The sequence below is a fragment of the Triturus cristatus genome, chromosome 1_2, assembly GCF_964204655.1.
Source record: "Triturus cristatus chromosome 1_2, aTriCri1.1, whole genome shotgun sequence".
NCBI lineage: Eukaryota > Metazoa > Chordata > Amphibia > Caudata > Salamandridae > Triturus > Triturus cristatus.
The window spans coordinates 1147686679-1147712109 of NC_140580.1; the positions used below are offsets into that span (position 1 = coordinate 1147686679).

The 25431-nt window shown below is 45.7% G+C and overlaps 1 protein-coding gene across 2 annotated transcripts in view; it reads left to right on the top strand.

Moving 5' to 3' along the window:
- SETX (senataxin) overlaps positions 1–25431 on the top strand; it is a 674415-nt gene that overhangs the window by 263824 nt on the left and 385160 nt on the right. For both annotated transcript variants that reach the window (XM_085613922.1, XM_085613923.1), the window contains exon 9: positions 6153–10742. In XM_085613922.1, coding sequence (XP_085470048.1) covers positions 6153–10742 — 4590 coding nt within the window. The remainder of the gene's footprint in view (positions 1–6152; positions 10743–25431) is intronic.

The following is a 25431-nucleotide window of genomic DNA, read 5'->3' on the forward strand; positions in this document are numbered from 1 at the left end:
CAGAAAAGGGTCACCATCAGGACAGAAAATTGAAGGAGGCACCAGGGAACTGCAGCAGCAGTCCTGCAATCCTAACGAGTATCCGCTCGATGGGTACAGGCACTCATGTACCCACTTGCAGAAGCACTCCTACACTGTCTCACTGACTCACAGATCTACTCATAGATCTACTTATAGACTCGTGCACCGACTCACAGACCCTCTCAGAGACTCACACCCGCTCACAGAACCACTTGGACACTCATACACCCATTTACAGCCCCACTCATATTCTCTCACACCCATTTACAAGCCTACTCAGACACTCAAACACCCACAGACACTTACGCACTCACTCACACACGCAGTGTCAAAGGTTAGTGGTTACAGTTAGGAAAAAAATAAAAGCCTTACTAGTTCACTGAAAGAAACCAAAGGCTACATGGATGTTATAGTTAGGAAATGGAATAAAAGAAAACCTTAGAAATTCGGGTTCTCTATTCGCAAGGCAATGGTGCATTTTACAAGGGACTTGTATGTGAGCCAGAGGTGTGCCAATTGTGGAAACAATGGTGCTGTTTTGGGAAAGAACACTGGAACTAGGAACCTGGTTAGCAGGTACCCAGTACTCTACAGTCAAAGTTGCATCACAAGTCAGGCAAAACCTGTGGGGTACTGCAAAAGAAACCCACTTTCCTACAAGTATACTTTGTGTACTACTAATGAGAGATTCCTTTTCTTTGCATAGTTTGTGAGCCACTGTGTGAGAGTGGGTGTCTGAGTGACTGTACATGGAAGTGAGTGGGTTTTTGAGTGGCTATATCGGTGTATAAGTGGGTGTCTGAGTAGCTGATTGGATAACGTAGTGGCTGTGTGAGTGCTGTATTGGTGAGTGAGTGGGTGTGTCAGTGGATATATGCATGAGTGAGTTAGTGAATGGTTGTATGGGTGGATGAGTGGGTGTGTCAGTGACTGTATGGATGAGTAATTGGGATCTGAATGGCTGTATGAGTGAGTGACTGGGTGTGTATGCGGCTGTATGGGTGAGTGACTGGCTGGCTGAGTGAGTGTTTGGTTAAGTGAGTTGGTGTGTAAGTGGCTGTATGGAAGAGTGAGGGTCTGTGTGATTGGCTGTATGGGTGAGTGAGTGGCTGTGTGAGTGAGTGGCTGTGTGAGTGGTTGTATGGATGTATGAATGGGTATGTAAGTGGTTGTGGGGGTGTGTTAGTGGGTGTATGGGTGAGTGAGTGTCTATTTTGAGAGGCTGTATGGGTGAGTGCGTGGGTGGCTGTATAGGTGAATAACCGAGCGTGTCAGTAGCTGCATGAGTGAGTGTGTGGCCATGTGAGTGGCTGTATGGGTGAGTGACTGGTTGTATGATCAGGTTATATGAGTGGGTGTGTGAGTGAGTGACTCTATGGATAAGTGAATGATTGTGTAAGTACTTGCATCGGTCTGTGAACGGGTATGTGAGTGGGTATATGAGAGTTTGAATGGGAGTGTGAGTGGGTGTGTGAATGGGTCTGTGGATGAGGTCATCAGTGATTTTATCAGTGATGTCATTTGATATGTCATCAGTGATGTCACTGACCATCATGAGTGATGTAATATGTGAAGTCATAAGCAGTGCATTGTGGAGGTGTAAGTTATAGATAGCTCCGGTAACTATAACTGCTGAATTTCACTGGTTTTATATGAGTGAATTCTGAGCCTAACTACAATGTCCCTTAGCCTTAGTATTTTTCAGTGAATTGCAAAAACAGACAAAGGGTCAGGTTACACTTAGCCTAACCCCATAGGATACATAGAGGGAACTCTTAGGGACCCCTTGTGGGCAAAACATTGCCCACTTTTTTTTAAATGTCTGATCCGTGGATTCGCAGATCCCCCATGGGGCTCTCTGTGGCCCCCTGTGTAAAATCACGGGGTATCTGCGTATCCAGATAAAAAATAGAGAAAAAACCCTCTGCATCCAAGCCCATGCTGCACACTGCCAAAGGCCTTGCACAGCTTGGGTTTGGATGCTTGTGATAGGGTTGGCCACAGGGCCTGGCCGTAGACCAGGCCCTGCAGCCTGACCCCCGCCCCACACTCCTGAAGGCTGTGCGTGGACTGGTTATATTAACGTGCCTGCTAAAAAAAAAAAAAAAAATTCACTGAAAAACCAAAGGTTTGCAGGGACGTTGTATTTAGGTTCAGAATTTTGTCGCACAAAACCATGAAATTCAGCAGTTACAGTTATACTTATAGTTCGACTTATCTGAAGAAACTAAGTCGTGTCATTAAGTAACTTAAGGCAACGAGTCCTAGTTTCTTAAAATATGTCTAACTATAAGTATAACTATAACTGCTGAATTTTTATGTTTTTGTGCAGCTAGATTTAGAACCCAACTATAACGTCCCTGTAACCTTTGTTTTTTTTTTTGTGAAAAACAAAAACAAAATATATATATGGTTAATACTTGCTTATAATATTTTTACCATATAAGTATTTTACAGTTCAGTATAAACTTATTATACTTACATACATATGTAAAATAAAATTAGCTTATACTTTCCAGGCAAATACTCACATTTTTATGGTAAAAACATCCATGGTAATGACACATCGGTGGTAAAACTTTGGATGTAAAGGAAGGCATTTTTAAGACTTTATTGTTGTACAGCCTTCATTGTAAAGGCTTTCGTTGTTTAGCCTGTCGTTTCAACATACAACCGTCACCCAGTTGGGTGGGGGCCTTGTGCACCACCTGCCTACAGCCCCACCCCCATAGCACTGCAAGCAGGTCTGAGCCTGGTATCTCCAGGCCTGGAATTACTGCCACTGAATGTTTTACATTATCGAATTTATGTAGCGCTTTTCTCTTGCCAGGGTCCCAAAGCTCTTTCCAGTCACATGTTACACTTCTGTATTGCATGGATGGGAGAAGGGTGTTTATTAAAGAGTGATTTATTACGATCTGCACAATGCAGCATTATTTGTCTTTTTGAATGCATTATTTAGTTTATTCTGCCGCATAACTGAATGCGTCCCGCTCGCTAAACCTCACCTCAACCCCCATTAGCCCCTCCGCGCGCGCCATTATTTCCATAATTCTTTCACATGCATCGAAATCCCTTTGGCCGTCTTCTCTGAAGCCCGGAGAGATGCTGTGCATCTTAGGTAAAAAAAAAAAAATGGAAAAAAAACCCTGCATAAAACGCAACACGGGCCCCTGACTCATTATGTAGGTGCACCATTATATTGAATTATATTCAACACTTTGTTTTTTTTAACCAAGCCGATATAGATAAATACATTTTTAAAAAAGTAGCACGAAAGTGTTGTTTTAAAACAGCATGAAAGTGCTTTTAACAAAAAATTCATGAGAGGGTCGCTGGAGCTGCTTGGAGGTTGGTGAGAAGCAAAACGGTTGGCGAGGATGAGGCAACACACAGGTGGATGGGTGAAAAGCAACTGAGAGAGAGAGGATGGGCAAAAGAGAGGAATATGGTGCTGGGCAGAAGCACACAGGTGAAAGAGAGCACCAAGAGTGTGGATGGTGGAGAGAAGCACATTGGCAAGAGAGGGAGAGAAAAGCACTTCAGGGAGACAGCTGGAAAGCACATGCACTCTAATGGAGACCTTAAAATGAAAAAAGTAGTTCCTTAAAAGTGACCAGAGGATGCATAGAAGCCAGCTAATGGAAGAGATGGTAAAGAAGCTATGCTACATGGGAGGGACAAACAAGATTGACATAAAGTAATCAAATAAGAAGCAGCTAAAGGAGAGTGATAGCAAAGCCCACCAACGGAAACCACAGAGTGGGCTCCAAGCCTCTATATGTTCTTAGTAAGCCCGTGATATTGTCTTTTGCAACCAGACAGCGTGCCCTGTCTAGCAGTCTCATACTAAAATGGGACAACATACCCCTTAGACCGAGGCCACAAAAGTAGCAATACAGTGCATCTGTAATAATAGCTCACAAGGAAAACAAGCATTTGCAAAGCAACAGGTCTCGCATTTACATTAGTTTGAGCTATTGACATTGTAAATGACAATGCCTTTTATTTATGTTTTGGTTTTTGAAACATAAATAAAATGCATTGTCATTTACAATGCCAATAGCTTAAACTTGCGTAAATGCGAGACCTATTGCATTGCAAATGCTAGTTTTTATTGCAGTGCAGTAATGTAACCGGTAAAGCAGCTGACTTTGAATCGAAAGCCTCACTGAGAGCATGCCTCGGTCCTGCAGTTGAGATCTTTTTAACACAGTGTTTTTGAGCTTGTAATGTGTCTCCCTCAGGCAAAGCTTAAGTATTTGCATGGCAATGAGATAAGCATCCTTCGGGGATTAAAAGCGGTTTAAAAGGAGATCAGTGTGATAATGACTGAGCCCGGGGACACACAAAATAATATTAGTTTGAAAATTTAACGAAAACATAGAGGAAACGGCTTAAAATCAGGAAGCAGGAGGCATAGACAGATTGCTGCTGTGTTTGTATGTTTTTTACAAAAGCAGCATGGATGGGGTCTAGTTGAATAACAATGAGATTTAGAGCTATTGACGCTACCCTGAATGGCAGTATTTTATAGTGTTGGATGTGCGAGGATACCTGTGTTAATACTGAGGGCACCACACAGGGGCTGACTGCGTGAGCAGTCTGAGACAGCACTACCGGGATGCACACTTTATGCACACAGAGGTGGGGTGGTAGACTGGAGCTACGGAGTACGTGGAAGTTGGGATGTCCTGCACTTACTGGTAGTTGTGGAATGCAGCAGCAGCCCTGCTCCAGTCTCTATGTGCTGTGCGCAGAGCAGCAGTAGGCAGAGCCCCAGGCTGCAGCTTGTTTGAACGGGATGCTGGCGGGGGGAACCCATTGAATCTTAAGAATGTATCAACAAGAACAATTTAGGAGCGGATGGAACTCAGCAGCCACTGCCCCTCTGTAATGAGAACTACAGGGGAAGCAATCAAGGGAGGAGTTGCATGTCGCTGTGGAGAAATGAAGCTGTGTTTTGAAGCGCAGCTCTTGGCTCTATCCCTGAAATGTAAAGTAAAAGTGGGGCTGTTGATAAATAAAGGTGCATGCATTGGGAGGTGGGAGGGGCGTGCATTTGAGGCATTTGAGGCGATCCAATAAACAGCACTCCAAGCAGACGACTCCAAAGTGAAAGCGGCACTGTTATTAAATAAATAAAGGCGCAGCGATTCTGTTTTTGAGGTGGGAGGGGTCTGCTTTGAAGGAAAGGCAAGAAATAATTTCGAAGTACATGGGCGCCGTTAATACATAAATAAAGGCTCACTGCCATGCTGTGTCAGGAGGTGGGAGGTGTCTGCAAGCGGCGTTATTAAATAAAGGAAGGCGCTCAACCATGCTGTGTCTGAGGTGGGAGGGGACTGCCTTGAACGAAAGGCAAGAAACAATTTTGAAGCACACAAGCGCCATTAATAAATAACAAGCGCTAAAACACAACCGCGGCAGCGAAAGTTAACTATTAACTGAGAGGGGGAGCAGGAGGTGAGCTTGCGAGTGGTGCGCGCCCCTGGAAGAGCGACGGCTAAAGGCCCTGAGAGGAAAGACAGATGGCGCCTGTGCGCGTTACTGTGCACGTAACCGCTCGCTCTCGGCCACACAAAAAGCTATGGTCGGCTTTTTGAAGCCCACTTACTAAAAGTCTCGCCAGTACAACGCATGCACGGGCTCAGGCGAGACCTAAAAAATGTGCTGGATTCAATGAGTTATGCTTTCACTTAGTTTGTCTGATATGTCACACAAACAAACCATCATTTAGAAAACAGAAAAATCAGTTGTATAAAGAATGTATTTGTTGAACAGAACCATATGGCATTCATTAATTAATGCAGTGGTGAAATGAGTTACGAATTACCAAAAATGTTCAAATGCCATAAGCACTTCAGTTTGGCTTCTTGTATAGAAACTGTATGAGCAGTTTGTGTTCTAGGTTCATTTTTTATCATGTACAGTTTTCACTGGGTTAAGTCTGGACCCCCCTTCTAAGATACTCAGTTGCAGACTACCAATTCATTTGTAATTTCTCCCTTCAGTTTATAGAACGCTATACACTTCTGTAGATTGTCCATTCTAACTTCTGTGTTCATTGAGTATTTTAAAGAGGTTTTGAACTGACAATCTCAATGTATTTTGTTTACCTCTCTTTGCAGGACTCCGGTTGGAGGAATGCCATTTGCCCAGATTACTGCCCCAACATGTATGAAGAAATGCAGACCCTTACTAATGTGCTTCAGTCCGATATTGGGCAAGACATGCGCGTGCACAACAGCACCTTCCTGTGGTTTATCCCTTTTGTGCAGTCAGTGATGGATCTCAAAGACCTTGGTGTAGCCTACATTGTAGAAGTCATCCACCATCTCTACTCTGAAATCAAGGACGTCCTTAACAAGAGGCTGGAGTACTGTGACAAGGTCACAGAGTTCTTCATTTTGATCCTGGTGTCCGTCATTGAGCTCCATAGGAATAAGAAGTGCCTTCATTTGTTGTGGGTCAGCTCTCAAAAATGGGTGGAAGCCCTGGTGAAATGTGCCAAGCTCCCAGCCACAGACTTCAGGCGCTACTCTGAGAAAGTGCCTGGCACTGGCCCAAGAATAAGTTCTACCTCATCTGCGGCTCTGTCCATGCATTCACAGGCTACAAACTCAGTGCAGTACTCTTGTGTGCAGCTGATTCGCAGCCTTTTACGAGAGGGATCTCAGCTGGGTCAGCAATCTAGCTGTAAGCGTTTCCTCGATAAACTGAACCTCCTCCTGAGGGGAAATGTTTTTGTAGGCTTGCAACTGAGTGAAAAAGAAACACAAGACTTGCAGATGTGCTTAAAGCAAGTTATTAGAAGTTCAAAAGACCGAAACTCTTTGAATACTACCTCACCTGCAGAGCAAAATTCAGTTGACAGGTCTCCCACTTTCAATTTGAACAAGGTAAAGAGGGAGGATACAGAGGAGTGGTCTAGAATGAGAACGTACTGCCAGCTGAACAGCCCCAGCCCACCATTGCCGACTGAAAGTAGGTCCACCGAGGGATGTACAGGGAGCCCCTCTTCTCGTAGCCGAAGTAGCAGTTGCGGGGAAGATCCCTGCATCAAAGAGCCCACCACGTGTGGGGATGGAGTGTTTTCTTTTTCTAAGATTGATTCAGGTTTTAACATGCCCTGTGAGAGAGATGCTGTGTGCGAACATGTCCAGGAAACTCAAACCGCCAAGAATGTACAGGACTGTGGCAAAAACCCTGTGGAGGAGTGCACAATGGGCAAGGCCTCATCTCAAACTGGCTGTAATCCTGACGAGCAGAGGCCTGCCCTCGCAGCAGAGAGTGCCTGGGAGGGAAGGTGTGAGCAATCTGCGGGGACCCCCAACCTGTTGCTATCTAACCAAAAAGTAAATGATCCAAGCACAGATAAAGGAGCACAAAAGCCTCCCTCACTCTCAGGTCCTGCTCTGAATTCTCTTAAATTAAAAATCCCAAATGTGCGCTTGCTTGATCTCCATTCAAAACTGGCGAAGGCAATAGAAAAATCTTCAGCTTTCCTAAAATTCCAAAAAGGAAACGAAAACACAGAAACGCAGAGGTGCAAACAGGATTCTGGGTTTTTAGTTCCATCTTTGGATAAAGATCAGTCTGCTGATTGTGCAGGTAAATCGGAACATGGGCAAGAGTCCAATAGCTGTGCAAGCGAAGGCCGTTCACTGGCTAAGACACTCTTACATTCCAACCTCCAGATAAAGAATGAACCGCAGGAAAGTTGTGAGGACCTGAACTTTTCAAGAACAAAATCACAAGAAAAAGTAAGTGAAAGCGATAGTGATGACAACATACCACTTTCAAGGCTTAAAGACACCTTCAGCAGGCAGAAGGAATCTCCTTTCGGCTCTAACAACGTGACGGAATGTTCATTATATAGAAAACTAGGGGTATGTGCCGGCCAGCAGTCACCTAATACTTCAGAAACGAGACCTGGAAAATCCCCAAGCATGGTTGTGAGGCTCAGTCCGGTTAAGTTACGTGACTTACAAATTGAAGTGGGGAACAACTGTGAAACAGCAAAGGAATTAACAAGAGCAAGCGAAAGTGACAGTGATGATTCTATTCCACTGATGCAGGTCAGATTGAACCTACTTAGTCAGAGAAAATCCCTATCTATGAACGTAGATACCTCGGAAGACTCGGAGGGTGATGCGGGCAAGATGACTGGGGGATCTATTACAAGGGCTGCTAAAATCTTGCCTGACTCCAGGTCAGACACCAAAGCATTGTTGCCCGAAGATCATATTGAAAGGAAGGTGAAGGGTGCAGTTCGCTCCTCTTTGATTGAACGCCCTCATAAGTCTAGTGATGCACATAAAGATATCATAATAATTTCTGATTCCACTTCTGAAGAAGAACAAGATGAAGAGGACACTCTGCCGGATCTGTCTAAAACTATAAAAAAGGAGAAGCCCTACCACGTGGGTGGATATTCTAACTATCCGCCATTGCCTGCGTCTGCCTCTCAAAGTGGACAGAAGGCAATAAAACAGGAAGTGCCCGAGAAGGAAAGTTCTCCCGATAGGTGTGACCAGTATGATTCCCAGTTCTTTGAATTTGAAACTGAGGACGAGGTGTATTCAGTTTGGCAAGATTCTCAGATTGAAAAGCCTCAGTCTCTTGGACAGCAAGACCAACTAAGAGACTCTGTTTCAACCTCAACAGAGAACAATAACCAGGAAGAACTAGATATGATGGACAAGTACACTGAATGGGGCTATGACACAGATTACATACCCGAGGATGTACTTGAGGAAGCAGCAGTAGCTGCAGAGGAACAGTTGGAGAAAGAGCATGCTGATCAAACATTCTTAGGTGAAAAGGTAGCAGCAGAATTCAGAAAAACCCCAGCACACCAAGAGCTTGCAGTGCAATCACAGTATGGTAAAAAGGCAAGCAGGCAGGTGCTTGCAAAGCCTGCAGACAATTCAGAAAAACGAAAGCCACTGCTAGCCTCCAAACCCTCTCTTGGGAAATCTAAAGATGCCACAGAAAATTCTGTTTCCAAAAAAGTGGCTAAGCCAAGTAAAGCCAGGACGAATAACTTGCCTAAAAGCTCTGATAAGGCTGTTCAGAGAACAGTAAAGCAAAAAAAAAGAGACATTGCTCAAGCTATCCAGAGAAGTCCTGTCCTTCCTAGAACCACTCCTGCTGTGGTCCCACCCAAAAAAGACCGCAAATTACCTGAGCCATCATCTACAGTTGAAAAACTTGGCTTCAAAAAGCCTCCCCGCAGAGCATTTGATTTGTCTCAGAGATCTTTAGATAGCTTGACAGAGTTACGAAATCATGGCATAGGTGCAGGGGCCTTTAGGGTAAAGCCAAAGCAAAAATCCATGTTAATTTCTGCTCAGGCCCTCCCTGTTAAAGGTAATAGAAAGTTATTGGCATGCCAGGATCGTCAATTTTACCGGGAGGGAGCAACAGCCAAAAGAAGTGAGGATGCATCTAAAAGTAGTGATGGAAATGACCAACCTAAGGTGATGGCTAAGGTATTAAAAAAGAAGGTTCAAGAAGTAACATCAACTGTGACATTGAGCAAGCAAAGTTTTGAAAAGGCTGTTCCTAGCAATGCTTGGTTTTCAAGTAAAGAAATGCAATTGAACTCCCCTGGGACAGATAATTTCAAAAAAGCTAAAAATGTTAACATTGTCTCACCGATACCCCATGGGCCTGCTGCCTCGGATTCTACAGTCCCAGCACCTAGTGTAGCGGGGAACCTTCCAGGCTTACCTGCAATTGGGACCTCCACTGGCATGTTCATCGGTAGTACAGAAGAGGACTGTTATGATGCATACCACGCTTCATCTTACGTTGGTGAACAGCAAAGTTCATCTCTGAACAAGGAAAGTGGTGCATTGAGTGAAGATGAAGATGAAGAGGAAATGGGGCAAGACAATTTATTTTTAACTCAGCCAGACCCTGTGGATATGGAAATCTGTTCCCAGTCAGAAACTGGGGGCATAATTGAAACATGCCCAAACCATGAGCAGGCAGACATGGAAGTTGATGCTCCTGGAGTAGATTCTACAGATGTTACTCTCCCACCAGAGTTCTATAGGTGCAAGCAAAGTGAATGTGCTGAAGTAGTGAAGATGGCAGGATCTTACTGTCCTAAGCATGTCATTGTGGAAACCTCTGTTGATCATGTTTTTGCTGTACCTGGCCTTCCTCCTCTTAGCGCTAAATCTGCAAAGCCACCTACAGCAAAGGTTTTCAGCGCAGGTATTTCTTCGCGAAGTGCAAATCTTTCAAAGGACCTGGAAAACATGCCCAAGGCCCCGGTGGTCTCGAAAGCCAGACTTCTTGTTTCCAAGTCTTCCACCCCAAAAACAAATCCCCCTGTGCTCATTAGGGACATGACCTCCAGGCACCCGAGTCCCTGTGCTGTCCTCCAGGATTTGAACAACCAATCCAACATTGCAATGGGTTGGCAAACTAATCGTGCATCTACTGGCAATCCTGGTTCTGGAAATGGTGTGTACCGTCAACCTGCCATTTGCACCTCCTACGCTCCAACCAAGCAACGTGATTCAAGCTTCTTGATCCAGGAGATCTTGTGCTGGAGCCATGAAATGTTCACCAGCTTCAACCAGTTTGGAGCACCCAATAACCTCAGCCAGTTCCCCTGTAGCAATGTCCCTCATTTTTTTTCTGGGTACGAGGAATATTTCCGGACTTTCTTTCCTTTGCTGATGCTCAACACATTTGAATCGGTAAGTGTATCCTTGATATACTATAGTGCATTTCAGTATATTTTATTCACAGGATGGAAACATTTATGGTGCAGAGGATTGTTTGGTGCCTCTAGTGTATATAATTTTTACATGGTATAATGAAAGCAAGAGCTGTTATGGGTTATTATACAAGGGATTACTCCTAGGGTGTGATAATGACTCAAATGAATGGATTAGCGCAAAAGTGTTAGCATATTTAAAGTCCGTTCTGGCGAGGGCAGTCACTTTTCAGTGCCATCAAGCCCAGTAGTATACATATATAGAAGCATATTTTATTATAAAAAATGTTAATACAATTTGGAATGTACAAATATACTGTGCATTTCTATGACACCTTTGCAAATTATGCACTTTAGGGCGTTTTTTAGCGACAAATGGTGAGTGTTCGAGTAGTGGTAAATTGGCAGTGTCATCGAATGCCATTTCTGCAGTGGAGTCTTCGGAATATATCAGCACTATTTTGCATTACGGATTTGTCACTGATCCTATGAGGTACAGGGTCTAGAGAGATCCTACTTGATGCAACTTGTTCATAGTATTGGAGCTATTGGTAGTTAATTAGTAGTGATTGTCTACCACCTCTGTTCAAACAACAGGGCCGAGGGAAAGCAATACTAAAGGACCGTCTTGCCCTCTGTTCTTTATTGTGCCAGGGAGTTAGGCCTGTGTTATTATTGCCACCTCACATTTGGGTTTGCATACATAGAAACTACCCTTTGTTAAGATTATTTTTGGTCATTAAAAAGATTTTTTTTTAGAAGACCCATTGTGTGCGTACTATAAAATAATTTGGTAGTACCTAGTCTCAGAACCAGAAAAGGGGGACAGCATATCTGGTTGTCCTCGTGGGAGAATTAAGGAGATATGGGGTATAGAGATTGGGTACCAATGGTACTCTTTAGACTGATTATAGAGAGCTTTGGGATCCTTTGGTCACTTGGAAGCACTCTTTTGTGGAGAGGCGATGTTGAGTTTTTGATTATCTGTTGTCATTTGGAGAATTTAGTACTGCATTTTTCCAAGGTTCTCCATCCCTTTAGTGTTAATGAGATGGTTCTTTTAAAATCAAGGGCAGCAGTAGCAGCGTGCCAATGTTCTTTGTTTTTATTTACTTTCCTGTATGGATGCCTCCCTTTTTTGTCCTTATTATGCCTTATTTGGTCAATTTCGATGTCCAGTTAGAACCCCTTAACAAAGTCTTGTGATGCATCCTCACTTGTTTGACAAAGTTTCATCATTTTGTTCATGGTATTCAACCCCTGCTTATTCTTCAGCTTATTCAGTAACACTGATTCCCCCATCTTTTTTTTTTTTAAATTACATTTCTGATGGTTTCTTCTAACGCACATTCTCACATTGACTTGTGCATTGGTACAGCCAGTCTGTAGAACATGATCTTTTAATCAATGTGCACATTCTCCTGACACTGTTGCCCAGCCAGTCGTGCCACCTTGCTCCTTTACCGAGTTGACTCATGGATAGGTTCCTCCCCCTACAATAACATCTGTTGACAGAACTCTTCATCCTCTGTGGTGTACGATACCCCCAGGCCATGATCTTAGTCTCTTGTCCTTCCCAGCTTAGTTTGTAGTGCTCCCTCCAACCTCCCTAGATATTCTCAGACTTTCCTGGGCACCCACGGCTAGTGTAGGCCACTCTTTCTGCTTCATAGTCCGTGCCTGCGGTCCACTGCTCTTTAGGTCTCACGCCTAGCGTTGCAGTACATAGCACTGCTCGCGCAGCGTGAGACCTCTTGTATGGGGTGCTGAAAGCTGACCACACGATCGTGCGTGTGATTTTGATTTCGGCGGCAGGCATTGGCTTTAGCGTTTTTTTTTTGTTTTTTTTTTAAAAGGCACGCAAATGTGCAAAGGTGGGCGCATGTTCCGCCTTTGCAACGCCCATTCCCGTCCGTGTCTAGCGCGCGCAGCAGCGTGCGTTTGCCTCGCTGCCGCGTTCCCGCTCCCCCGCTCCTCTGTGGTGCGCGTGCACCACTATTTTCAATTCCCGGCCCTGCTCCTCTGTGGTGCGCGCGCACCACTGGTTTGTTTTGCTTGTTATTTATATATATTTGATATAGCGCAAACTCAACCCGAACATATGAGAGCGCTTTACATCAGCACCGATTACGTTGTACAAGAACACATTGGCATGGACATATCGTTATGTTAACGACTACTCACAAGTGTGTACATGCAGGTGGGTACGCGCACACGCCCCTACTGTGTTCCTTTCACAGACAATAAGGAGTGTTTGGTTGCAGGGCTCGCACCCCTCCAACCACCCCCCAGCAGTGAGCGGCCTCTGAAGTGCTGTGAAGCACTTTGCTGTTGTGTTTGTGTATTTATATATATATTATATAGCGCAAACTCGACCCGAATATATGCGAGCGCTTTACTTTTGCACCGATTACGTTATACAAGAACACATTGGAATGGACATATTATGTTAACGACCACTCACAAGTGTGTACACGCAGGTGGGTACACGCACACATGCACACGCCCCTACTGTGTTCCTTTCACAGACAATAAGGAGTGTGTGGTTGCAGGGCTCGCACCCCTCCCCCCACCCCCCACAGAAGTGCTGTGAAGCACTTTGCAGTACGCACAGGGCCTGCCCGGGACGCAGTGCAAACAGGAGTCCCTAAAGGCAGGGCCCCCAACACCCTCTGCTCCCTGGATTATTTTCTGGAGCAGACTTTGTTGGTTTAAACTTCCACCCCCTAGGCTGCGACCTGAATCCCTGTGCTTCGAGCAGGGTGGGGGAGCAGGAAGCGCCGCTCCACACAAGTGCTTGTGTTTGGGCACATGGCATACAGAATTCAAGCCATCATCTTCACAGCTCAGACATGAGGCTGGGGGTGTCGCAGGTGAAACAATTAGAGGGCCAGTGTGAATGCCCCACCCCCGCTGCACTGGACTCCCATGATGGGCAGAGACTGCAGGGGGTCCCAGACCCCCTCTCCTTTGCTAACAGGTCTGTTGTGTGATGTGAGGAGACCAACCTGTTGGTGCTCGGTCGTGAGTTGGTTCACTTTACTAACAAGCACAGAACATTCATGAATAAGTGCCCTGCTGGAGGCCTTGCCCTTCCTTACCTGACCAGAGCTCTGTTCTGGGGAGTGGAGGGGGGGGCTGTCTGAGGGAAGGGGAGGGGAATGTGCATTAACTGCATTAACTGACCAACTTTAAGCCGTGACGAGCTCAGCTCGTCATGATTCACAGTGGAGCTGTGCTCATGACGAGCTGAGGTCGCCATAACTGCCGCGGCCCGCCCACGAGCGATTAATTGCCCGCTGTGCGGGAGAATTAATCAGTGGGCGGGGTCGTGACGAGCTCAGCTCGTCATGAGCACAGCTCCACTGTGAGTCATGAGCACAGCGGCGCCGCGGTTCTCCCCGCCCCCCCTCCCCCGCACCGCGGGGGAATTACCCCAGCAGTGAAGGGGTTAACACAGCCTGTGGAGAGCATTCGACGGCCTTTCACGAAATCTATTTTAAACAAAATATGAGTTTGTAGTTTATCTCCAGCCCTGAATAAATAATTACACAAATGTATTTTTAAATATTACATTTATATCCCCAGTCCTCCATATTTGGAGTATTCTGTAAATTCAAGTAGTGTTTACCACATATTAACAACTGAACCACGTTTTAAATGAAAGCACTACCCTTGTTATTGTTGTCTAAACAAACGGGTGTTTTTATGTTATGCACTCACCTTTCAGAAAAAAGGTCAGTTTTTAAAAAAAACAGCTACCAGCCTTAATTGAGGAAGTCTCTGAGCGGTGTATACTTATTTCAGCAATAAAATAACTCAGACATAGGTACAGTCGTCGCTTGCCCTGGTGTGTGCATGAATATTGGTAACAGTTCTACCACGTTATGTTGGATCTAATTTCAAGGCACAAATAGATCTTATGAAGGATTTCACATTTCCGCGCAATTTGAGGCAGAATTTAAGCGCCTTTATGTTCCTTTATTTTTACCAATACAGAATAAAGTATGGCTTAGTGTGTATATCAATTGGTTGCCAGAAGACAGTGTTCGAGCTTTAGGCTGTGCACCTCTGCACGCGGGGTTGTGCACTCCTGCACAGCGAATGCAAAGATGTGTGTGTTTTTGAGTAAAGGGCCACATCGGCTAATTTAAAATAGTCACGTTACAATTGATGTGCTTGGCAGAGTGGAGTAAGAATGGAGTATTATTCACTGTCTCACGGAGACTGGGACATCTGACTGCTGGAGTAACCTTCGAGTACTATTCACTGTCTCTCATGGAGTCTGAGGCACTCTGAGGCTGGAGCGTAGAATGTACAACGCATCTGACAGGGCCATGTGAGCCGGGGCTGAGCGGGGCAGATACATTGAGGGTCGAGGTTGTTCTGTATTTCTGACAGAAATTGAAGAAATAATCAAGACTTCCAGCTATTGGCATTGTAAATCATACTGCCTTTTATTTATGTGTTAATTATCAAAACCGATAGATAAAAGGCATTGTCATTTACAATGCCAATAGCTTAAACTCTCGCTAATGCTGTTGGTATTGTAAATGACAATGCGTTTTCTTTGTTTTGAAAAACAATAGCAAAAAGAAAAGGCAATGTCATTCACAACGTCAATAGCTCAAAATAGTGTAATTGCCAGACGTATTGCATTGTATATGCTTGTTGGTTGGTTGGAATCCCTACAACCTAGCTATGTCCCTTTTTGCTACAACGAAGCCCAGACTACAGAACAGGTTAGCCTTTATTTTATTTTGAAGGTTTTATAAGCGTGAACAAGACCCTCGCGGGTATCAGAGCGCTTTACAATGTAAAATATAGAAGACATACATGCATTTAGTTAAAAACATACAGCTCCATACAAAACAAGAATGGTATAGTCACGGTAACCCTGGCTCAAGTGAATTTGGCCATGAGAAGAGTTTTCACTTCTTTTTTGAAGGAAGCAGTGGAGGGATTAAGTCTAGTTTCTGGGGGCAGAGCATTCCATATCCTGGGCGCCATCCCCGAGAAGGCTAGATTGTATGTTTTCTTCTTGCAGAATCTTTGTGGTTTAAGTAAAAGGTTACTGGCACTTCTGGATGCTCTGTTGCCACATGAAGGCACCCATTTTTAGGTCTCGGTGCGAAGGCTGCGCTTGCGCAGTCTAGCTCCGAGATTTAATGACTTGGAGAAGAGGGGCTTGAACCCGCCCCTCTCTCCCCTGTTCTCCATTGGCTGGCCTCTTGAATGCTGGCCAGCCATTGGAGAAGAGGTCAGTCATTCCGATTAGGCCCCGTCCTTTTCGGATCGGGGGGCGTGTTTTTTGCAAGAGGTCTCATTCTCTCCTCCAGCCAATGGCTGGAGGAGAGAAAAGACAAACACGCCCCCGAATCCGAAAATGCCGCTGCCTTTCTCCGAGGCATTTCTGCTCTGCCTCGGAGAAAGGCGGTGGTGTCTTCCGGTGCCCTCTGCTTGTTTGTGTGGTCATTTAGAGGCAATGTTCCCAGGCGAAAAGAAACGCGGGGAAGAGCAGCAGTGCTGCCTCTTATCTGAGACTGACTAGAAAACATGTCCCTGCTTTCCGAGCCTGCCGTGATAAGGCGCCTCTTTATCGGCAGCCTCGGACCGCACTGAGTAAAATGTAGAGTTGTGTTTACTAGAAAGCTGCATACCAAAAATGACACACAAAACCGTAGGCTGGCTGCGTGCATTGAACTTCTTAACGTTGTTTTAAGCCGAGGTCGTTGCTGTTCTTGGTCAAACAGCTCCCCTGTTTTCTAGAACTGCCCCCCGCCCTTCGTCAGGCCCCCTTTGCTCGCTGGGCCGTTTCCCTCTCTTGCTATGGGGGCCTCCCTTGAATAGGAGCAGGGAAATGAAAAGGCCAGATTACATTCAGCGGCGATGGTCTGTGGAACGGCAGATCCGCGAACAATGTCATTCAATGCAGCACAGGAAAGGGGGAAAGAAAAGAAAACCCCATGCAAATGAAAGCTGACTTCACAGTTAGGTGCCAGTGAGCACTACCGACATGGCATCATGGGGCATTCACACTGAGACCAACGTTCCAATGTGGTGGGGGAAAGTATACATGGAGGGCGGTGGCTCTGCAAGGCGCCGGGTGTCAATATGGGATCGGTGGGGGTACACAGGGCTAAGGGTAATTATTAAGGGGGGTCTCTGCAGGTCTGCGGGTTCTATGTGTGTGGGTAGTGTCCGGGCGGCAGACTCCTCCTTCCGCCCCCGCAAACTCCTCCCTTTCATCCGCCCCCTCAGGCTTTGTGCCTCTACTGCTCAGACTGGATGCTGGAACAGGCAGAGTGCGCCTGCCACCACGGTAAAGGAGGAGTAGCGTCTGGGGGCGAGAGGAGCCCCCGCACTCCGGAGAATACTCCTGCACCGCATCCTCGCTGCCATGAGGCCCCACTAGTAGCCCCACTCTCCATCACCTTACAATCGTTAGCTGAAGGCAGCAGCAGCAGATGCGAAAGGACCCCTCAAGGACAAACACCCCCCGACCCTCAGAAATGCTACCTGTCGCCTGCAGCATATAATGTGAAACAACTCGTGTATGTTTCACGGCCCCGCCCTCGGCTCCGGCGGCCGCTGAATGAGAGAGCCTGCAATGCGTTGTGCTCAGAGAAGTGTGAAAGGGCCTCTGTTACCGGCGCTGGCGCCGCATACAAAGCAAACAGGCCTGTCAAGCCCTCATTGAAAGAGGCACCCTGGAATTAATCTGAGGAAGCAGGCTGTGCTAGGAAGTGGACTCTCCGACTGCGCGCTCCAACTCCGGGCCCTCCACTGTGGGCGAGTAAACACTACAGTCGGTGGCTGCGACTATCTGCGCGAGTTGGCGCCACCGCCCCCGCCACCCCCATCAGACCAAAGGCTGGTTACAATGTGCGCAGTAAAAAGCGGCCCAGCAGCCATCTGTGATTAGAGGTGACAATAACCCATGTGTCCGCCTCCACTCTCCGAATACGCTGTGAGGCGCACGCTGGACCTCTCAAATAAATGTTCTACAAAAATATAAAATTTGCAGCACATCTCTCGGCACAGTGCACTGGCACTTCAGTCACGCCCACTCAGCCAACGCTAAAATGTGACTGAACATATTTTCGGTTTGTGACCTCTTTATTTATTCGGCTCAGGTTTATGCTCCAACTCCCAGATATTGTCCATACATGAATTGGCAATCTAATTCACACCAAACAAATCGTAACTCCCAATGCGTCCGGCTACAGGGTCGGTCTCACTACTGGAACGTGTCAGGACAGATCATTGCTTGCTGCACGCCATTTGCGCATGCAATGCAAAGCGATTACATCCTTTCACCACAATTTCTGGTTTGTTGTGGTCGGGGAGTACATTTTCCTATGGCTCTTAGACAATGCTTAATTTGAGCCGGTGGTTGCCGGTGGAGGCCACCAGCACTCATTTTGGGGGAAAGCCCTTATATTAACTTATCAAACTTTGACCCAGAGCAACAAAGAAACCATACAAAAGGGGGGAAAAGGAGGAAGAGAAAGACGTAAAAAAATCAGTGACATAGAGAGAAGACAGGGGAGAACGACAAAATTAAATAAAGGGATAGGGACTGTCTGAAGGTGGATAAAAGACGCATGAGGTGAAATCAAGACTTAGCCGATAGAGACCCATTCGAGGCCCCCTTAAAACAAGCATTTACAATGCAACGGTCTCGGCATTGTTAAAGTTAGAGCTATTGGCATTGCTCATGACATTATTTTTGTTTGTTTTTGTTTTTAAAACATGTAGAGAAACGGCATTGTTATTTACAATGTCAATAGCTTAATCAGTGTGTGTGTAGGTGGCTCTGTGTGTGGGTGCAAATGCAATAGGTCTCGCATTTGAGAGTGATTAAGCTATTGACATTGTAAATAACAATGCCGTTTCTTTAAATGTTTTCAAAACAAAAACATAAACAAAAATAATGTCATGCGCAATGCCAATAGCTCTAACTTTACCAATGCCGAGACCATTGCATTGTAAATGCTTGTTGTTTATCCCAAGAAGAAAAGGAGGCTTTAAAATGCTTGAAGAAAGATGGCACAATCACCCTCAAACCCTTTGAGAGTGGGGCTTTAGCTAATGGATACTGCTAAGTATTGTAAGAAAAGGAAGAGATGTTAGCGGTTAATTAACCCGATGAGAAGTGAGATTTGGTATCCGAACAAGACCATAGCGGTTACTTCTGGTGCTCTACCAAGATGCAGTTTGTCAACAGGAATTTTACTTTATTAATTCAACGCACCGAAGAGTACCAGCATTTCGAGTTCTCCTTAAAACACATTAGGATGAAAAATACCCTCCTCCAAGGCATATAGTGTATTAATTCTTGTACTGAACATTGTCCAAATTTGCAGACATGTTTTCGAAAACCTCTGCATCTTATATATTAAGGCCAGTACAGAGATTATTTAAACATCATTGTTTCAATTTGAATTATGAAATGTCAATCACGTTTGGTGTTGAAGCGATGTATTAATATATTTTACAGAGGAAAGCAATAGGAGTGATAGGAGATAATTTATAACAAATCCGCAAGACTGCCCAAGCACATTTATTTTGGATTGCTTAAAAACTGTTTGGTTGAACAAATATTTTTTTGTTGAGCAGTAAACTTTAGAAACAGTTAAAGGGCACTAGAGTAGTGTATGAGGGGGTCGTTTGAGGAAAGATGCATCTTGAATAAAATTGGCCTTTTCTCCAAGAACACACTACCCTGGTCGTGCTTTTTTAGGTGACATTCTTAATCTGGAGAGTTGAAGATTCGCAGTTGTATAAATTGTTTCTTTGAATAAATCTGTGATGGAAACTTAAAATCGACAGCTAAAAAAGGTAAACAAGTGGGGTAAATAGATATCTAGATTGTGAACAAAAAAAGGTCACCTAGAGGGTGGAGCAATTTAGGTAGGCTATCTCCTGAAACACCTGACTACAAAATTGATAGTGAGGCGTTACTCTAAACGGTTAGTAAAACAATCTTTTAAAAGGGTTATTTTGTTTGATAGGGGCTTGTGATATTAATTGGCGCAATCTAAAGAGCGATTAAGATAACATACAGAAAGAGCTTTCTGGAGGAAGGAATACCAACCAGAAAGCCAGTTTGGTATATTGTGGTCCTATGGGAACATATTCATATCTCACAGAAGGCCATTCATAATTTACTTTCTGCAAAAAGGTACTCATGGATGCTGAATGTATCAGTCACGTGATGCAGCTTGGGTTACTGACAAATTTGAGTTCAGTTATACTATCAGTCACATTAAACAGGCGATGAATTACAAGGTGCGAAATGTGATTGATTTATTAATCTGTCCTTGCAAAAAAGAATATGTTGGGGAGGCTAGTAGAGATAATAGAGCACAGAAAGAGTTCAAATGGAATATTATTGACAACATAGGGGGAAATGGGAGAGGTGGGAATGTGCAACGCGAAGACAATTTAGAGTTATTTTGAATGTTTACATATTCTACCAATGAATAGGAATTGATTAATATTTTGCCTGGGATACTGGTGCACTGTTCAAATTTGAAGTGATCCATAATGTTAAAGTACTCTTTAGAGGAAGTATGCTATATTTTACATCCTTTTTGCTCCATTGCACTACTGATACTTTGAGACCTACAAATTTAGATACCTGTTGAGAGAACAACATTCAACTGTACAGATAATAGATTTCAGCTGGCAAAATGTTCATATGGACATCCCAGAAGGATATCCGCATGCATGTTCGCTCACTTTATATTCACTTACCAGTCTCTACAAATTGATAGCAAGGCTTCTTACTAACATGTCTAAAATGGGAGTCTGCATGTGTGCCCCAATAGTTTCTTATTGCTGACTGAGCTCTCCATACTTTGAGCGATCTAGTTCTTGGACTTTCCTTTAAGTAATCTGGCCTTCCTTTTGTAGCTTTAAAGATTTTGCATTAAAATATTTGTCACTTAAAGCTTTTTTAGGTCATACAAAAGTCAGTTGTGTTTTATGCCACCTGTCAACTCTCCCTATCTTGAGGGACTCCGTATTAGCTCTTTGATATTTTTGATATTTTCTTTGGTATTCCTTTCACATTTGCAACTAGTGTAACATTAAAAAACTATGAGTTAAATTGGAACCTTGCTATTACGTGGAATTTAGTGGTTGCACTGTGCTTACACTGATAAATTGGGTCGGCCTACTGTTGACTTTACAATACATTGTACAATATTGGTCAATTTGATTTCTGAATAAAAAATAGCATTAGACAGACTCTTTTCCTCAAATGAGACTCTATAATCAAGCATTCAGTGTGGTGGAATTTTCAGTTATGTGATCCTGTAAGCAGTCAGTTTATTACCAGTTGCTTATAGGGGGATTATAATCCATGCAAAGTAAAAACATGCAAAATATCGCTTCTTTTACAGCGTTGGGATATAACATGCCTTTCACAATGACCATACAACACAGACAATTGAGCAGCAATATAATGTATTTGCACAGTAATGTGGAAGAAATGTGTAAATGTACCAAGGCTTTGAAGGTGTAATAATATTGGAGATGGTCATTGATGAGGAGGCTTAGCTTTTAGTTTTAACAGAACATTTTTGTTCTATTTATGGAGTTTGCAGTCTTTATCTTTATACATCCCAACAGATAATTTGATGGAATAATTTATTACAATACTGATCACCACCGTAGAAGTGGTACATTTTCTGTTGAAAAGAAAACTTGTGCTGAAAACTAACTTTGTGGGTCACCATCACTTTTTGTATGCCAATATGACACATGGGTGTGGTGAAGCCTGCCTGTATTTCTGTTTTTCCCAAATTGAGTCTGATGGGATTCACCGTTCTTTTTTTAGTTCCTGATCAATGTGTATATTTTTATTGTTTAGCTATTGTTTAAATAAGATTTATTACAATTATATTAATTACTGTAAAGGATCATATGCAACAAAGAATCAGTTTTAGAAGTGTGAAAGAGTAGCATCTTTGGTGGTACCCTTTGATGAATGCATATGTTAAATATATTATATTAATAAAGAAGTAAAGAAAAACATTTTAGCATCAATGTTTGTCTTGAGTGGGAAACAAATTGGGTACTGACATAGTCCGGATTTGTTTCTGATTTGATATTAGCACGGACACAGTTCCTTGCCATAGTTATAGGAGTTCCTCTCTACTTTGAGTGCTGTGGAACCTACCTAGTCCTTCCAGTTTCTCACTGTTAACCATTGTAAAAAAACGTACATTAAAGGCTAGTGAAAGCATCAGGCTGCGAGGGAAGCTAGAAGACCTTACTACAAAGTAGTAGAAAATGAGTTACAAGCCCACGAGGAAAGAGTGTTTCTGCAGTTACTACATCTTCCATCCGTAAAGACAAATACAAAGGAATATTAAGGGAAGGAAAATCTAAGAAAGAGGAAAGTAAGTCATTGGCATTCCTGACATCAGCATTTCTGTTTGACGTTGATGGCTTCAGCAGCATCGTAAGTTATGGTACTGACTTGTTCGCACTAGAGGTTGGCTTCTTGCTTCTCATCAAACATAACCACTTTTTAGCTTCAAGAAGTCTTCAATGTTTAGATGCTCATGGCCAGTGTAGGAAAGTGCCCCTTTTTGCATGGTTACCCACTGACTTTTTGGCAGATACCTGTTGCTACCTTGATTGATTGTGTGCTGGGATCCTGCTAACTTGGCCCCAGCACCAGTGTTCTTTCCCAAAACAGTACCTTGCACCCACAATTGCCACAACTCTGGGACATATGTAAGTCCCTTGTAAAAGGTGCCCCTGGTAAGTTCTATGGAACCTCTGCTTCCGTTTAATGAGGCCTTGACGGATGTTTTGATGAGCACCTGGTCTAGGCAAGCCACAGGGGTTCCTGTGGATAGGAACATGGCCAGGCGTCATCGCCCGGCACCGGGTGACCCGGCCTTTTTGACAAATCATCCGACTCCGGAGAGCCTGGTCATTCAGGCCTCCACTTCCCAAAGTGCGTTCCCCACCGCCCCGCCGGATAAGAAATTGAAAAAGCTGGAGCAGTTTGGCAAGAAGTTATTTTCCTCTGCCAGCTTGGGGCTGCGGTCAGTCAACACCGCATGCCTCTTGGGCTGCCACTCTCATGCTGTGTGGGACACAGTGGTGCAGACACTGCCCTAGTCCCCGGAGGAGGTTTGGGGTATACTTTCCCAAGCTGTTGCGAAGGGGAAGGATGCCGCGAAGTTCGCCATTCGGTGTGGCTGGACACCGCAGATTATTTAGGGAGAGCGATCTCCACGACAGTAGCCCTGCGTCGCCATGCCTGGCTGCGGTCCACTGGGTTTTTGGGGGACGTCCAGAGTTCCCTCATGGACATGTCTTTTGATGGTACTCGCCTGTTTGGCAATAAGGTAGACAGTGCGCTGGAGCGTTTCAAGGACTCTCGGGCTATGGCCAAGTCCCTGGGTCTCTCTACCACACGCCCGGCCACGTCTACCTTTCGTTCCTTTCGTGGCCATGGAAGGGGCTTCCCAGCACGCTCATTCAGCCAGAAGCGCAGTACCAAACTCGGCACGGCTGTGGGCGTGGAGGCCGCCATGGCGGCACAGGGGGGCCAGTGTGCGGGTCAGTCCACCTCCGCTCCCGCAGCATTCGCCTCAAAGCCTTCCTAGTCCGGGCTTTGGGGTGCACCCCACGCCAGTGGGCGGCAGGATCCAGCATCACCTCCCCCACTGGCGTTCTGTCACTTCAGACAGGTAGGTGCTGCAAATCGTCCTGAGGGGTTACTCCCTCCCCTTAGAGTCTACCCCCCGACCATGCCACCTCAGTTCCACCGCATGTCGGGGGATCACTTTGCGCTTCTCCAACAAAAAGTCACGGCCCTCCTGGCCAAGGGGGCCATCGAGCGCGTTCCTGGGCCAGAAGTAGGACGTGGTTGTTATTCCCACTACTCTCTGGTCCCCAAGGATGACAAAGTGGGCCTGCGCCCCATCTTGGACCTCAATTGCTTCTTCTGGAAGGAGAAGTTCAAGATGTTGACTTTGGCTCAGGTTTTGGCTGCCCTCGACCCTGGAGACTGGGTGGTAGCGTTGGACTTGCAGGGCGCATATTTTCACATTCCTGTCCTGACGGCCCACCGGCGTTACCTGCATTTCACGGTAGGCCAGGAGCATTTTCAGTTTGCCATGCTCCCCTTCGGCCTTACCAGCGCCCCTCGGGTGTTCACGAAAGTGATGGCGGTGGTCGCAGCTCATCTGCACAGGTCAGGGGGTTCAGTCTTCCCCCCCCTACCTCAACAACTGGTTGTTGAAGGCGGGCTCACCCCAAGCAGCCGTCTCCCACCTTCAGACTACGGCCGACCTCCTGCATTTGCTTGGGTTCTCCATCAATGTGCCGAAGTCACACCTGAGTCCCTCTCAGAAGCTCCCCTTCATTGGGGCGGTTCTGGATTCAACGCAGTTTCGGGTTTATCCTCCCGAGCAGCGAGTCCGGGATATTCAGGCTATGATTCCGATCTTTCGGCCTCTATCCCGGGTTTCAGTCAGGATGACCCTCCGGGCCCTAGGCCTGATGGCCTCCTGCTAGTGCAAAATGCCAGATGGCATATGCGGGCTCTGAAGTTCCAGTGGGCACAGCATCAGGGCAACCTGTCCGATCATGTCTAGATCTCGGAGGGCACTGCACGACAATTGCAGTGGTGGCTCACGGATCGCGTTTGGGTCCATGGCAGGTCCCTCTCCCTTCCCCAACTGGAGCACACAGTAGTGACAGATGCGTCCCTCCTGGGATGGGGCGGCCACATGGGAGAGGCGGATATCAGAGGCCTCTGGTCTCCGGCGGAGTCCCGGCTCCACATCAACCTTTTGGAGCTTCGGGCGATCCGACTTGCACTGAAGGCATTTCTTCCCTCTGTCCGGGGAAGTGTAGACAACACCACCGCCATGTGGTACTGCAACAAACAGGGCGGGCTGGGGTCGTGAACCCTATGTCAGGAGGCTCTGCGCCTCTGGACATGGCTGGAACATCAAGGCATTACCTTGGTGGTTCATTACCTGGCAGTTTCTCTGAATGCCAGGGCGGACGGACTCAGCCGCCGGTGCTTGATGGATCACGAATGGCGACTGCACTCGGACGTGGCGCAAGGTCTCTTTCTGCAGTGGGGAGAGCCTTGGTTAGATCTATTTGCCACCAAAGAGAACGCGCAATGTCATCAGTTCTGCGCGTTGGAATTTACAAGTTGTCACTCGCTCTGCTACGCTTTTCGTCACGAGTGGAGTTGCGGTCTGTTGTACGCCTTTCCGCCTATATCACTTCTGCCCAGAGTGCTGAAAAAGTTTTGGCGCGACCGGGCCCAAGTCATCCTTGTGGCTCCGGATTGGGCACGAAGAAACTGGTATCTCAAGCTACTTAGCATGGCGATCGATCCCCCGATCCGACTGCCTCTTCGGGAGGATCTTCTGTCGCAGCAGCAGGGGATGGTCCTCCACCCGAACCTGTCCAGCCTCCACCTCCATGCGTGGAGATTGAGCGGCCACAGTTGACAGCTTTTGATCTTCCTCCCGAAGTCAGTGATGTTATTCTGGCAGCCAGGCGTCCCTCCACTAAAACGGTATACGCCTGCAGGTGGAACAAATTTGTGGCATGGTGCACAGCAAAGGCTGTGGATCCCCTTTCTGCCCCTCTTTCTGAGGTCCTTCTGTTCC